General features: G+C 34.6%; 7 protein-coding genes across 7 annotated transcripts; 2 read left to right on the top strand and 5 right to left on the bottom strand.

The window, feature by feature from the left end:
- Positions 1-27: 27 nt before the first annotated feature.
- Positions 28-445, bottom strand: HYPBUDRAFT_8618 (uncharacterized protein; the record flags this gene model as incomplete). The annotated part of the gene is made up of 1 exon (XM_020223770.1): positions 28-445. A coding segment is annotated over one exon (418 nt), but the record flags the coding sequence as incomplete, so codon positions are not given.
- Positions 446-4562: 4117 nt separating this feature from the next.
- HYPBUDRAFT_154331 (mitochondrial 54S ribosomal mL53 domain-containing protein) lies at positions 4563-5005 on the top strand. Its single transcript, XM_020222019.1, has one exon. The coding sequence runs from the start codon at positions 4601-4603 to the stop codon at positions 4943-4945; it is 345 nt and encodes a 114-aa protein (XP_020073663.1). The 5' UTR covers positions 4563-4600; the 3' UTR covers positions 4946-5005.
- Positions 4977-6242, bottom strand: HYPBUDRAFT_237922 (uncharacterized protein; the record flags this gene model as incomplete). The annotated part of the gene is made up of 1 exon (XM_020223211.1): positions 4977-6242. The coding sequence occupies exon 1, from the start codon at positions 6012-6014 to the stop codon at positions 4977-4979; it is 1038 nt and encodes a 345-aa protein (XP_020073664.1). The 5' UTR covers positions 6015-6242.
- Positions 6243-6306: 64 nt separating this feature from the next.
- Positions 6307-7113, bottom strand: SDH2 (succinate dehydrogenase iron-sulfur protein subunit; the record flags this gene model as incomplete). The annotated part of the gene is made up of 1 exon (XM_020219152.1): positions 6307-7113. One exon carries the CDS (start codon positions 7111-7113, stop codon positions 6307-6309), a length of 807 nt encoding a protein of 268 aa, XP_020073665.1.
- Positions 7114-7452: 339 nt separating this feature from the next.
- Positions 7453-10344, bottom strand: HYPBUDRAFT_237932 (glucan endo-1,3-beta-D-glucosidase). Its single transcript, XM_020223212.1, has 2 exons — positions 9821-10344; positions 7453-9703 (listed from the first exon to the last, which is right to left on the bottom strand). Exons 1-2 carry the CDS (start codon positions 10177-10179, stop codon positions 7501-7503), a joined length of 2562 nt encoding a protein of 853 aa, XP_020073666.1. The 5' UTR covers positions 10180-10344; the 3' UTR covers positions 7453-7500.
- A 1210-nt stretch (positions 10345-11554) lies between these two features.
- HYPBUDRAFT_163885 (putative nitronate monooxygenase) lies at positions 11555-12676 on the top strand (the record flags this gene model as incomplete). Its single annotated transcript, XM_020222641.1, has 1 exon — positions 11555-12676. The coding sequence occupies one exon, from the start codon at positions 11555-11557 to the stop codon at positions 12674-12676; it is 1122 nt and encodes a 373-aa protein (XP_020073667.1).
- A 40-nt stretch (positions 12677-12716) lies between these two features.
- On the bottom strand, positions 12717-14515 carry HYPBUDRAFT_145637 (Dak1-domain-containing protein; the record flags this gene model as incomplete). Its single annotated transcript, XM_020219915.1, has 1 exon — positions 12717-14515. One exon carries the CDS (start codon positions 14513-14515, stop codon positions 12731-12733), a length of 1785 nt encoding a protein of 594 aa, XP_020073668.1. The 3' UTR covers positions 12717-12730.
- Positions 14516-15332: the final 817 nt, after the last annotated feature.

Below are 15332 nucleotides of genomic sequence, written 5' to 3' on the forward strand. Positions count from 1 at the left end.
CATCTTCTCTCTTTAAGATAGAGCCACCAGCACCAATACCGGCACCAGCAGAAACAGCTCCTAAGAGATCAGCATCAGCTCCGATGGCAGCAGCACCGTCAATTAAATGTCTTTTCAAAATAGAACCACCAAGACCAGCTCCAATGTCGGCAGTGCTACCTAAGACATCGGCACCAACACCAGCAGCAATACCACCACTAGCTAAGGATCTTTTGGCGCCAGCACCAGAAGAGGATTCTAAAACGTGATGATTTGATTCACCATTTAAATCAACAGACTCACCGACTTGAACGATATCTTGGCCTAAACAGTAGGAGTTTGAAGGTTGGTCTTTGGCTAAGTCAGCATAGTCATCATTCAAGAATCTATTGTTAGCATTGACATTAGTTAAAAAGGAGGCAGAGGCTAAGGCCACAGTAACTGCAGTAGATTTGGAGAAAATCATTGAGTAAAACTTTCGCGATTAAAATAAATTGACTGAAAGGGAAAAAAAAACGATTTTTTGAGACAAAACTTTTAGATTGCAAAAAAAAATTGGGACCAAAAAAAGTAAGAAAGATTATTTTTAAGATCCAGACAAGTTATTATCCTATTAAATTAAGAAGTAATTAAGAGAATAAAACGAGGGGATATGAATGAATTGAATTCAGCACTAGAAGAAAGGATTCAGTGGAGAATAAGAAAATAAATGAATATTAACGGAAGAATTAAAAAGAATTATTAATTATTAATTTTTTTTAATAGGTAAAGGTTGTTCTCTGTTATACCTTTATAGATATCTCTGTAAAAAAAAAAAGTTTTCTCTGTAATGAAAAAAAAAAAAGAAGAAAAGGAAAGAAATCGGATGAATTTAAACTGGCGAAATCAAAGGATTATAAAACATTTTGAATTGGTAGACGGGTTCTTGCTAATGCTGATTACAGCTAAATAAAAATTTAAATCGTTTTTGTAATGGTTTTGATTGTTTCCAGAAGTTTGATTTTTCTAGATTCATTAAGCTTAACAATTGAAAGGAAATTTCAAATAAAGAAAACTGAAAAAAAAAAAAAAAAAAAAATTCAACAAGGGAAAGGATGCATGCTGGGATAACCAACAATAGGATGCAGCACAAGATATAAGGGAAGTTACTGTTACCGATTATAGAGGGTTCCTTCAACATGTTTGCTTTGAACTCGAAAATTGAAGTGAGCCACACAATAAAGAAAAGAAACCCCGGTTAGTGGAAAGAGCTCATATTATGAAGAAGTAGAAGTAATTATGTTGCATGAACTGCGTAAAAAATACTAGGAATTAGAAGATATAATGGAATAAATCCATGAAATTAATAAGATAAAATCCGACAGGTTCACGTTTGCTTGTTGCACATCCTTCTTGGGTAGCGGATTGTTAAACCCTTGAACAATCGACTAGTCAAAAAACAAAAAAAAAAAAAAAAAAAGAGAGAGAACAATGCAACCTCAATAGGTGAAATAAATAACAACCAATACAATAGCAATTGGAAGAAACTCGACTCATCTACGAAGCTGTCGATTGACGGTAGTGGTACTCGAAAGCACGGAGCAAATTGGAGTTAAAAGAAGAAATAAAATCAGGTAAGAGGCTCAATGAAATAGACTGCAAATTTGCGCAATTGAGGAGCTGCAATACATCATCGGAAACATGAAATATTGGAAGAAAATATGGCAAATACACCCTTGGTGAAAGGTACTTCTGGGGTGATGCGGGTGTGGTGGTCTCCATGCGTAATTTCATACATGTCTAAGTCTTATGGACTTTAGTAATGGTCTATCGTGTTCCCAAAAAAAAAAAAAAACCGGTTGCACATACGTTTCTAAACACAAAATTATTGATGAAGTAAAAAGCCTTCTTCACTTCAAAATAGTGGTACAATAACTACAACCAGTGCAGGTAATCTCCCTTGACGTTTAAAGTTGGTTATAATTACTATAAATCATGTTTGTAGCTCCTTTTTGATTGTTAGCATTGCATCATCACTCATGTTCTCTTAAGTTTAGCACGTTTTATATTTCAGGATGCTGTTGATTCGCTAATTATTTCTTTACAACCATACCTTCAAGAGCCAAAAATATCTTTGGGTAAGTATGTTTCCTCATCACCTTATTCTCCGTGGTTCAAGGTTCATGAATTTGTTTGTAATTACTCGAATCATAAAGTCGGCTTTTTCACTCACGGTTTTTTTTGCATCCGTAATTTTATTACGCACTTAATTATACTAATTAGTTATCATTAGTTATTACTTTAATTGATCGTTGTAGTTATCAGCTTGGCACCTGTAGTACCTGATGGGTTGATTAGAAGCTGGGTCTAATCTTTGTCATTGGTTATGGATATCTTCCTTCAACAAATGAAAATTAAACTAAACAAATGAAAATCAGTTTAACGAAATCAAACTTTGAGAATTACAAACGACGCGAATCTCGAGCATTGATTGTTAAAGCATTCTTTATCCATCTAATTATAACTTCAATGGATTATTTTGAATTCTTTGGTTTTCGTAATGGTGAACCGTCGTTGTAACTTTATCGTTGTAACTTTATCGTTGTAAATTTATCGTTGTAAATTGATTGGCTCAACCATTAAATCACTATCTTATTAATAAGTTTGACAGGCTGAGTTACAAAATGTCTTGTGACTCGCCTCGCTCTCGTTTTATCTCTACCTACATTATCAGATCCAGTGGTGGAACAGTTAAACGTGTATTTTTGAGTAAACGTATAAGTCCAGGTAGCACCACTACGCCCAAATTTCAATTCCTTTTGATATCTCCTTGAATAGTTTAAAATATCAACATGTATAACGCCAGTTTTTGAAAACCCTTTGTTTTGAAGGGACCTTGTTCAACCCACACGACTCTCTTTAACAAAGAAACTAAACTTGAACATATTTCATAACTGTTATTCTTTGTGAGCCATGTTCTTTCCTATCTCTACTGCCTTACTCGGCCTTACTCATTGGTAATGTACTACCCTTTGAGTAGTAATCTACTATTAGGATGGTTTTGCCCAATAAGGTAGTCTTATTCGATTCCGGTAGTCCTTAGTCTTGTAGTCTTCTGATTCTACCATCGGCTAACGATCGGATCCATACTTTATTCTTAGAAATATTGCTGGTTTATTGTAATCAACAAACAACATAACGAACAAATAGAATAAACTAATTTCAAATATTTTTATTGTTTAAATTTTATCTCCCATAAAGTAAAAGGGTCCAAAACCAAATAATCACAACTAAACTTTGTTAAATATTTGTAGTGAAAGAGTCATTTCCTTTTAGGATGGTTTTATTCCAAATTGTTCAACAGTGTTTCGTTTATTCCTATATTCCAATTTTGGCTCAAATTAAGTCTGTTTAAGTTTACCGTTTAGAATCCGTTCAAGACAGAACAACCAAAAATATTTCTTGATTCCTTATATGGACGTTATTCTTGACTTCAAACTACTGGTTAAGATTTTATGTTAAATATTTTTTATTCCTCTACAGGGTGGATTTGCCGCACGATTATCAGCCTTCGGCTCGATATATTGCTGTTCCACTCTTAATCCTACTACTATTGTTATAATTAAGGTGTAAATCCCCAGAGGACTAGTGAAAAAAGAAAAAAAAAATATCAGCTTAATGAGACCCTTTAAATTATTTTGCCATGTCAATCTTACCCTTACTTTATGTATAATGCACCTTCATTGGCACTTATTAGCATCTTATTTTCATCGTATTGACCTTATTTTCACCTCAAACCCTTAAGTCTTTATCTCGTTTTATTTTTTACCTCATGCTATAAAATAAGTGCTTATTTTAAGGGGTGCTATTAACTTTACTACAAGTATTTAACCTATACTCTTCACCCCAACCAAATGGTTGTCCCTTCGTAAAATATTGTAGAGATATCGAATAATCATTGGAGTAACTATCAGTTGTGTACATGATTATTCTCTCCAGAGTGGGGGTATATTTCAATACTTCTCCTACAGTTGAAAGCCCTTTGTTTTATTATTATATGCTTGCTTCCAGAAAGTTTTAATAATGACGTATTGATTCATACACTGTTTCATCTGATGTAAAAATTAAAAGTCGGAAATTTGCATCCAAAATTTGAGCCATGGCTCTGTAAGCAATTTAACTTTTCCGTCCATTAATTGATTTGTATGCTAGTGAACTTTTCATTTCTCATCATGTTTCAAATTTGACAACTTTCTTGTAAGCACGAGCAAGCTTGTAGGTCCAGTTTTAAGCCAACAATAAGTCTTAGAATATTATTTAATTTCTTTAACTTTTTGCAATTTTTTTCAATTTTTCAGGATTTCAGAGGTGATGGTAGTAATAATTATGATGAAATTTGTAATTTTTCGGCAAAAATTCAAAAACTCCTTCTTTTCTTAAAAATTTCTTAAAAAATTATTTTCTTTATATTACTACTTACTACGGGTGTGCCTTCGAATGATAAGTCTTAGAATTGGCTGTGAAAGGCAGCAGCAGTTGTCCAATACAACAAAAAAATGTACGGGTCAAAAAGTAAGTATATAATTTACTCGTACTCGCAGTAACTCAAGTCACCCGAGATGAAAAAAAAAGTAGCTAAAAGATGAAAAATCATCCATTTAATAGATCAACCCATATAGTTAAACTAGCCATGATAACCAAATATTTTTCTAAAGTTGTGGTGAAATTCGATCCTTTCAAGGCCAGTGCGAAGCCTGCTAGGCTTTTCCTTTCGAGTATTCCATCGTCGATGAGAGGAGCATGTATAATAAATCATAAAGTTTTATCTAAAAGTTCTCCAGCTAGCGAAGTACCAATAATTGAAGTTACTTATAAAGATAAACATGTTTTAAAAGTTGATCCAGAAAAAATGAAGTTCGAAGAAGTTAGAGATCAATTTGATATTCATTCAAGAAAATTATTACTTCAAGATGCAATTTCCGAATAATCTATATATCTATTTTCAAATCTCTTTAATTCTATGTACATATATTTCTTAATAAACTTTCTGCAATATCAGTTGATGTAGTATTAAGAAGTAATGATTGGTGGGTTTTCGAGTATTTCAAATTAAAAGCACCATTCTTATCACCTTGATTCTTTTTATCGATAATTTGCATTTGAATCCATTTCATAACCGTTTTATACCATTTGAGTAATCCTTGACAAGTTATATAAGAATCTTGGAAAGGAATACGGTATTCTTTCCGACAAAGTAGTTTCGGTATATCGTTATCATTATAATGCTTAATTGAATGTAATTTAAATCTACCCGAAGATGAAGCGGATCTAAATCCAACTATAACTTTATTCGAATTGATCAACCTCGTTTGACACCAACTAACCAATAATTTTTTAGCTAGTTTACTAGGTGATGATTTATAATTATGAGTTTTCAATTCAATATAATCTCCATTAGATTGAGAATCAATTTCTGCAGTAATTAAGATATTCAAATCATTAATCGTTTGATTTATTACTGTATAGTAAGTTGAATCATTTGATTGATTATTTGTCATCAATTCTTCAAATTTAAACCCACCATATGCAACTAAAGTATCATTTGTTGTTGTTTCATCCCATTTATAATCAATGATGATATCATTATCTTTATAAATAACGTTAAATTCACATTCTTGTTCAGTTAAAGGAATTAACATTAGTATCATTAAATTTCTTCTTATTGAAACTATTCTGGGTACTTCACTCCCGGGTATTTGATTTAATACTTGAAATAAATCGTTTAATTGATATATTTCTTCATTTGAGCTCGGCCTATAGTATTGAAATCCTTGGCTTAGATCTGATCCAATGATTTTATCATTATTCAAAGTCTTAAGTGCTGATTTATCATTCAAAATAAGATTATTATCAATTTTTGAATAATGATTCAATTCTTCAATAGCTAAATCGTGGTCAAGCGCACTATGAATCAATTTATCTAGCGGTGTGGAACATGGCGAATCCCTGGTATGAGTAACGAGCCTAGAATACAAAGATACCAGTAATGAGTTCATGATTAAGAATATTGTACTGGTAAGGTTGCAACGATCGAATTAGAACCGTTAGAATTTTAAACAAAACCCCGTGCACCACCGCATCTCGGTAAGGTTTACCCATTACCCATTTACAGGTACCCATTTACATTGAATAGATAAATATATGTATTTGAATAAATAGATTATGAATAACGTACGAGAAATAAAGGTGAGTAAGTATTGAAGTTGAGTAACTAGATTATGGAAATAAATAAATAAATACTAGAGGAGATGCAAATGATATCACCAATTCACTTATTTTTCTTTTAGCTTATTCAAAAGCCAATTGTTTTTTAATTTCAGCAATTGCTTTACCAGGATTTAAACCTTTTGGGCAAGTTTTAGCACAGTTCATAATGGTGTGACATCTGTATAAAGACATTGAATTTTGTAACATTTCTTTTCTTTGATGAGAAGCTTCATCTCTTGAATCGATTAACCATCTATAAGCTTGCATTAAAACAGCAGGACCCAAATATTGTTGTTGATTCCACCAGTATGAAGGACAAGAAGTAGAACAACAAGCACATAAGATACATTCATATAAACCATCTAATTTAGCTCTATCTTCAATACTTTGTAAATTTTCACGACCATCAGCTGGAGCATTATCTCTTTGTAAATATGGTTGAATTGATTTATATTGTTTGTAAAAATGAGTTAAATCTGGAACTAAATCACGGACAACAAACATATGAGGTAATGGATAAATTTTTAAATCTTTAGAAGTATCAGTATCTATACGACATAAACATGCTAAAGTATTAGTACCTCCAATATTCATAGCACATGACCCACAAATACCTTCACGACATGATCTTCTGAAAGTTAAGGTGGCATCTTGTTCATTTTTAATTTTCAATATAGCATCTAAAACCATAGGTCCACATTGATTTAAATCAATTTCATAAGTTTGCATCTTTGGTTGAACTTCTGGAGTATCTGGATTCCATCTATAAATTTGAAATTTCTTCAATCTTTGACCTTCACTACTAGCAGCAGTAGCTAAGCTTCTAGCAGTGACCTTATGACTTAATGAGGTGAAAACCCCTGGCTTGGAAATGATGGATTTGAACATTGTCCTATAAACTTAGATATTCTAGATTAGTAGAAGATAAAGAAGTAGAAAGGGAAAAAATTTACTTATATCTTTTAGAGCTATAACCCCGGCACTACGGATTTCTACTAAAACAACTCAAATTTGTTCGGCATATCCGAGCTCTTTTTTTTTTCTCTCTTTTTTTTTTTTTCTCGCAGTTTTTTTTTTGTTTTGTTAGCGCAGTTTGACAAACCAGAATTTAACGCCTTCTGATTGGCTGCTCGCTTTATGTGACCCCAACTTTCGCAGTGTGCAGGTCTAATTCTGCTTACTCTCCCGGATGACATAAGCCTTTACATAAGCGGTTTTACCGGTTTACCGAGGGTAAAAACTACAATACGGTGGTTGCAAAAAAACATATATTAACTAAAGAACATTGACTAGTCCTCCGCTGAAGGCTAGACTCCAGGTACGGCTTTGGCCGTTGTCCAAGTACAGCGAGGAGAAAGAGCTGGAGCTGAAGAAACGGTAGGAGCTTTTGGGATCAAATAGCGCTTGATTTAACCTTAATATCCCTAGCCAGCCGGTGGTTAAATTATTAACAATACTGGCCAATATGCTATTCCATTCTTCTTTAACGTAGGCCAGACCTCTGATAAGGGAGGAAGCCGGGGTGATGGGAAGCATGTGGATTCCGTGGATGTACTCGACGTTACTTCCAAAATACGTGGTGTAGGCAATTTTGTTATCCCATAATGTACCACTAACTTTATTTGCAATGTAGTTTGATGGCTCAATGGTATTGGTCAGAGTGTAAAGGAAATAACTATTCATTGATCTTTTCATGACTGCTAGCATTAGATCTCCTATCTGTTCCATTCTCTGATTCCCACTGACTCTACCCCATAGTTTAATTGCATAAGAATAATTATAATCTTCTGAAGAGCTTTCTTCATCTCTACCATCGGGGTTTCCACCGGCGGTGAGCCCACCAGCCCAACTATGCCCAGCAAACCAATCAAACATTCTAAATACCGGGAAGTAAGGATCATCGGGAGAAGGATTACTCACATCTCTGATTAAGGAATTGACCCAGAATTGATTGGTTTTAATCCAAGTACCATCCCCAATCTTATTATCAAGATACCCAATCACGGCTGCTGCATGGATAAAATATCCATAATGAAAATGATGATCATTATATAATGCTGAACCGAAATCAGCAGAATAATCCCCAGATTGTGACGCAGTTGATGTTACGCCTCCAAATTTAGTATCGTGCATTAATGGATAATAGGACTGGGTATTACTAATATAAGTTCCAATGGCTTGTTTCATTGAAGCCAAAGTGCTTTGTGCCAAAGAAGTTTGTCCTAAAATATCATTAACAACTAATAAAATATAAGCATATTTATCAAGCGTTTTACCAGCATAATACATTGATGTTTGCAGGGTTACTGCATTAGGGATATTAACCGATAATTCAGAATTTGCAACCGATGCAAGTAATTGTAACTGACTAGCATTATAACTAATACTCCCGGTACCCAACTCTTGTAACCAAGGTAAAAATTGGATTTCCGGATGTAATGTTTCACTCATATTAACTTCGGATGTTAGCAATCCAACCATATTCCCTTTTGTTGTTGACGCTAAAGTAATCCCAGTGTTTGCCTTTTGAGTATCAGATGTAAATGATGCTACTTGATGCGGTAAGGTAAATACTAATGGTTGTCCACTTTTTGATGTTCCCACTGTGTTATATGAAAATGTATACGTTGCAGTAGTACCACCATATCCGTGGGCTTTAACTTTTGCTTCTGTTGCATACTTACCGACCGATTGATCATAATAGACATCTTGCGAAGTCAGCAGTGGAGCCACTGCCATTTGAATAATAAGCCCATTAATAGAAGTTGATCCCTTTAATGCATTAGATCCACTTGCTGATAATTGAAATGAGCTTTTGGAATATCCCGATGGTAAAATAACATAGATCAAGTATTGAGTACCATTAGATAATGTAGCTCTATATTTTATAACATTTGAATTCAAATTAGATGAAGCCTCACTAACAAGTTTAGTAAAACCAACGGCGGTATTGATCAACGGTGTCATTGATCCATGATAAATGGAAGTAACAAGTCCCATACCTTGAACAATTGGAATTTCAATATAATTAGAGCTAACTTGTCCATCAGTAGATAATTTAACATTGGCAGACATTACCTTCATATTTGAAACAGTTAACTTATTACTTGATGAGGTTAATTGGGTAGCCGAAATAACCAATTCCTTAACCCCAGTTGGGTTATAGAAATAACTTGCAGTTCCACCACTACCTTGACCGAAAACTCGATTAGAAGTAATAGTATGTTGAACCCCAAGCCCGTAATAGCTAGAAGTTGACCACTGCAATCCAAATGGATAAGACCATATCATTTTAGTCTGATCACCGAGAAATAAATTGACGTAGAATTTATTTGTTTGGTAAGGAACTGTATTTGATACTCCACTGGGGATTGAAAGAGGTAATTGTTGTTCTTTGAATTTGGATGAAAGTGCATTAGTCGAAATGGCTTGAAATAAATCACCACTGAATCCATTTGCATTTGAACTTGCTCTTTTCCTCAAGTTATCAATTGTTTTAGTACTTGTTTCATTTTGACTGCTTGAGCTTGGAGAAACACTCGAATTATCATCAAAGTAGCTTCGAGATATATTCAATCCATCCAAACCAACCAACTTAACCCCTTGGGTAATGGTTGAGGTATCGATTGGGTTTGTTAAGGTAGTAGTTGGCGCAACGTAATCACTCACCAGCGCATCAACTTTACTTGTGAAAAGAACTTCTTCTTCAGAAACATAAGTATAACTTGGAAGATTGGTTGTGTAAAGAAGATAGGTGGTAGTAGGAACAGGTTCAACATCTACCAATTTCGCAAATGCCGGTTGATGATCAACCTTAGTTGGGTGACTTACTGAGGTAGCAATAGCACTAACTGTTGTACTGGATCCGTTGACTGTAGCGTTAAAATCGCTGGATAATGGGGCTGCAAAGGCCACCGGTAAAATGAAAAAAAGTTTTTTTAGCAGCAATTTCATTTGGCAAAGTCTTTAGTTACCCTGAAAGCCCCAAGAAGAATGAATACCTACCTTCATTTATATAACTTTCAAACGTTTTAGCCATTGGATACATGAGAATGGATATAACATAGATGTTGTGAAAAGTTTACGGTTTACAAAATAATCTTTCGAGGTGATATAGAAAATAACCATCTGGCAAAAAATATCGCCAGTTCCCTTTTCGTTAGTTCAGCCAACAGCGCCTTTCTAATAAGCAGATTCAAAAAAGGAATCCTCTTCTTAACAGTTTGACTAAGTCTTGAATAAGCCTCTACATTGAACCGACCTTAAACCGACCTTAAACAGAGTTGAACCATTGACTACCAGATGAGCTAATCGTGAATACAGAATCTTTTCGCAGTCTATTGTAACGATAAGAGTTACTTCTTTTTTGGTGCTCATCCCTTCCTAAAAAGTTGGTGATCTTTTGAATCTCGTAAAAGTGACTACTATTGTTTTTGGCTATTTTGTGTTCGAATCGAACGGCCAGCCAAATCCATTTTGACAGTTATGCAACGGTTTCCCGTTCCAAATGCTTTCAATTACAAACACCGGACTCCACAGGTTTATTCATGCTCATGTCCTTATGCGCCCCCTAAAATCGAGTATATGTAGGGCTTAATATTGGAACGGCGATTCGCTTACTTATCTTGAGCAGCAGTGAAAAAATATCGGAACACGAAATCACTATAAAGTGTGTTTTGTTTTTTAAGTTTTTGGCAGAAGAAAGAGCATCTTCACGTGAGTATCACGGCAATTTAGACCGGTATAGGAGTAAGTACTAATGATAATGGGTATAGGTGTAGGGATATATGTAATGGGATGCAGTTTAGCTTCCTACTCAAATGCAGCTTAGCACACTTATTACAGTTTATTGCAAACCCTACTCCAACGTCTTGACGAAAGGTATAATCATGAGACTTACAATTTAATCTCAAGATAAGGTTTATGGTTAAGATCTTAATTAATCTGACATTTATTCTCTATCTTGTTTAACCTGTATTTTCTCCTTCTATAAATATTGAACTTACCGTACGGTGTTTCAGTATCTTACGAAAAAACAAGCTAGTGTATCGAAATTCTCTCTGCTGTATATACATTTTTTTTAATATACACCCCAACAACACAAGTTTAACAATATTACGGGTTATAAGTCCTACTAATATTACAATATAGATATAGATATACATGGAGTGTAGAGTTGATGCGAAATGTCCATTTCTCCGAATGAACGTTACACCCGTGCACCAGAACACGGACTGTCGGGGTGTGAAAACAAAGTCCGGGGAAGCTGATATATAAGCCTGGAGGAGAGGGCATCGATTAAGATCAGGTTATCAACAGCATTGGCACAATGACAAGTAATCTATTTATTTCTAAGCTCAAGTTGAAGGTTCCAATCATCCAGGCACCGATGGCCGGGGTGTCTACCGTGAAGTTGGCATCGGCAGTTACCAATAATGGGGGTCTTGGGTCAATTGCATTTGCTGCAAGTGACTTTCGTAAAGGTTCAGAAGTTATTAATGAAAAATGGCAAGAATTCAAATTACAAGTTGATGAGTCGTTAAGTCAAAACGTGAATTTCAATTTTTTCAGTCACGAATTTGAAAATGACCATTTACCGACTAATCAAGAATTGAAAAATTGGAATCAGATTTATAATAAGGCCAGTAAAGTTGAAAATAAGTTGGATGAAAATCATACAAAGATTAACATCTCAATCAAAGAAGTTGAATCCACTACTCCAGATATGTTTAAAGAGTTCATTTCAACTTTGATCAAAATTAAACCTCACGTAGTCAGTTTCCATTTTGGCCATCCATCCTTGGAATCGATTAAAACCTTACAAGAAAATGGTATTTCAGTGTTTGTCACTGCTACATCTGTTGCTGAAGCCAAACATTTGATTGATTTGGGTGTGGATGGGATAGTTTGCCAAGGGTACGAAGCCGGTGGTCATCGGGGTAATTTTTTGGTTGATCAAAGTCTTGATGAAAACTTACCAACATCTTCATTATTTAATTTGATTATGAAGAAATTGGATACCAAAAATACATTCATTATACCTTCCGGAGGAATTGTTGATGGAGAAGCCATATCTCAATATGTAAAATCCGGAGCTGCAGCTGTTCAAATGGGTACCATATTCATTCCAACTCCGGAATCTTCAGCACCAAGTTTTATTAAAGAATCCATTGAGAGTAATCAATTGATTCCAACCATTATGACAAAACTTGTTTCTGGGAAACCCGCAAGAACTTTAAAGATTCCATTTATTGAAAGATTAGTTTGTGCTTATGAAGAACTTTCAAATAAAGAGTTACCAGAATATGGATATGCTTATAATCGTTATAAGAAATTAAGTTCAAGTATCGGTAATCAATTTTATTTGGCTGGTTCAAATTATCCATTAATTGATACTGACCTTAATGCCAAACAAATTTTAGATAAATTGAAAAAAGAATTAACATTATAATATTTCATCTATAAAAATTAAATAATATATAAACGTGTGAAATTAGGTAAAAATTTAAGCAAGCAATTTTAAAGCATCAATGATTTCGTATACCCCATAAGCACCGGGATCAGGAGGGAAATCAGTTTGGTTATCAATACCACCAACGTAAGTAGCACGACCCAACTTTGGTTTCAATTTTCTAGTACCTTCAGCGGCTTTTCTTGCAACTTCCACTGCGGTATTGATATCATTTGATTTAGCAAAAGATTCACAGAATGGTATCAAGACATCCATCACTGTTCTATGACCGATTCTGGCTTTGGTAAACTCACACAAGGTAGTTATACCATGAAGTAAAGCGATACCGAAAACATTTTCTGATTTTGAATTTTCATCAGCGATTAATATTTCTAATTTGTTTATAAAAGATTTCATGAAAATGAACAAAATGGCACCTAAAGTACCACCCATATCTTCTTTAATAACTTTCAAAACCAAATGTAAAGCGGTTATGACTGAACCATCTGATAAACTATTTTGTTTCAATTCACGCAAGATTGCCAAAGAACCAGTTTCTAAAGTTTTACCACAATCACCATCACCCATTTTAGTATCCCAATCAGTAATTTCCGGTTCCTTTTTGATGACGTTATCAGCAGCAGTTTGAATAACCTTAACTAATAAGTTAGAATCGATATTGATATCATGGGAGAAATCGGCTTTTTCATCTTCAGCATAACCTTCGAAATTGCTAATAATTCTGTTTTTGAAAGAATCATTTTGAGGAATATGACTCTTGGTCCAACCAGTTGCGGTTGTGGTATCATCTAACAAGTCAAAAATTTGTTTAGAAGAAAATTTGGTGGATACCGATTTGGTGACATTGAAAAGAGTGATGGTAAAGATGGGGGCGTTAAGAGAAGTGACAAAAGCACCAGAGTAAGCACGGGCTGGGATGATACCATAGGTGGAATCCAATTGTTTAACGGTTTGATACAACAATGCTTTTTCTTCAATAATTGGTAAACCACCCAAGTTATTGAATAACAAGACAATTTCATCATCTTTATCGTATTCAAACCAACCACGTTCAGGGTCTTCAGTGTTGAAAATATAATGAAGTAATTGATTGATCAATTCTTCATTAGTTGGAACATGATTGATTTTGACCACCCCGGGTTCATTATGAATACCCAACCCGATTTCAATCTGAGAAGGACCCAATTGACCGTAATCTTCATCAGCACCATGACCAGGAATGTGTACATGATCCAAACCGGCATTAATGGAAGCGATATTTTTATTGATATCAACCCCCAATTGGAAAATGTCATTTATATTATAATTACGTTCAGAAGCAGCTCCTAAAACCTTCATCACTAAAGCATGACCAGCAAGAGTTCTACGACCAACTAACCCCCCGGTACTCTTACCAACGGCAACATCATCGGTAACACGAAGTAAACGAACCTTATCTTCACCGTAACGAGAGATTAAATCTTGAGCAGCCATACCAAAATATAAATTATCACCAGTGTAATTGGTAATGATGAAAATAACCCCGGCATTTGAATGAGTTGCCTTTTCGGCAGCTTGTATATTTTTATCATTTGGACTGGCGAAAACATCCCCCTGAGCAGCAGCAGTTAACATTCCTTTACCAACCATTGAACTCCACAGAGGTTCATGACCAGAACCACCACCACTGATTAAACTAACTTTAGAGTCGCTATACTTATTATAGTAAACCACTTTTTCATTTTCTAAGAGAGATAAATCATCGTTTTCACAAATAACCCCTTTGAGACAGTGACTGACAAGATGGCTTTCTTCCTTTGGTAAAAAGTGTTTTGGCATAGTGTAAGAATACAATTGATTGTCAATTGGAAAGAAACTCAAAATTTAAACTTCTATCTACATTACCTATATACTTATATATATCTATCTACATTAGTGGGGATGGGCAACGATGAGTTTAGTGTAAATTGCAAAAAAGCTATTGCAAAAAGAAAAGAGGAGCACCTAAATCAGATCCCTTTATGGAACGCTTTCGAATAGCTTGCCAAATACAGTACCTTATACAGTACCTCTCAGAGTACCTCCTAGAGTACCAAATACAGTACCAAATACAGTACCAAATACAATACCGAAAATTGTGGTAGTCATCGCCTTCACTGAAATCAGTTTATCGGCAAAACGTCAAAGAAAGGAAAAGAAAAGAGTAGAATTTTGGGACCATTTTTCGTCGGTATAATTTTTAAATTTTATAGAATTTTTTTTTTTCCTTTGGTAAAGCAGCCATTCCAAATGGGGTAACCCAGGAGAGACTTCCCGAAGAAGCAACACTAACGCCTTACACAAAGAGGAGAAGAGTTGCAAACATCACTGGGAGTTTACCGCAAAATAACCCGGTCTTCATCTATTCATTTCAGATATTCAGTTTGTCCAACTGGCAAAGGAGGGGGGGAATCTTTATCGGAATATGAGATGACCACCAGGAAAAAGAAAAAAGAGCATTCCGAGTCGAGTCCGTTGGATAAAGTTATTTAAAAGTGAAAAATCACATACTGATTCTTTTATTGATGAAAGTATTAATTGAAAATATAAAGTAAACCTATACAGTGAAGATGTCATTAACTATAGTACTCGGATCAGATCAAGCAGGCTATGATTA

This window comes from Hyphopichia burtonii (assembly GCF_001661395.1).
Source record: "Hyphopichia burtonii NRRL Y-1933 unplaced genomic scaffold HYPBUscaffold_11, whole genome shotgun sequence".
Taxonomy (NCBI): domain Eukaryota; kingdom Fungi; phylum Ascomycota; class Pichiomycetes; order Serinales; family Debaryomycetaceae; genus Hyphopichia; species Hyphopichia burtonii.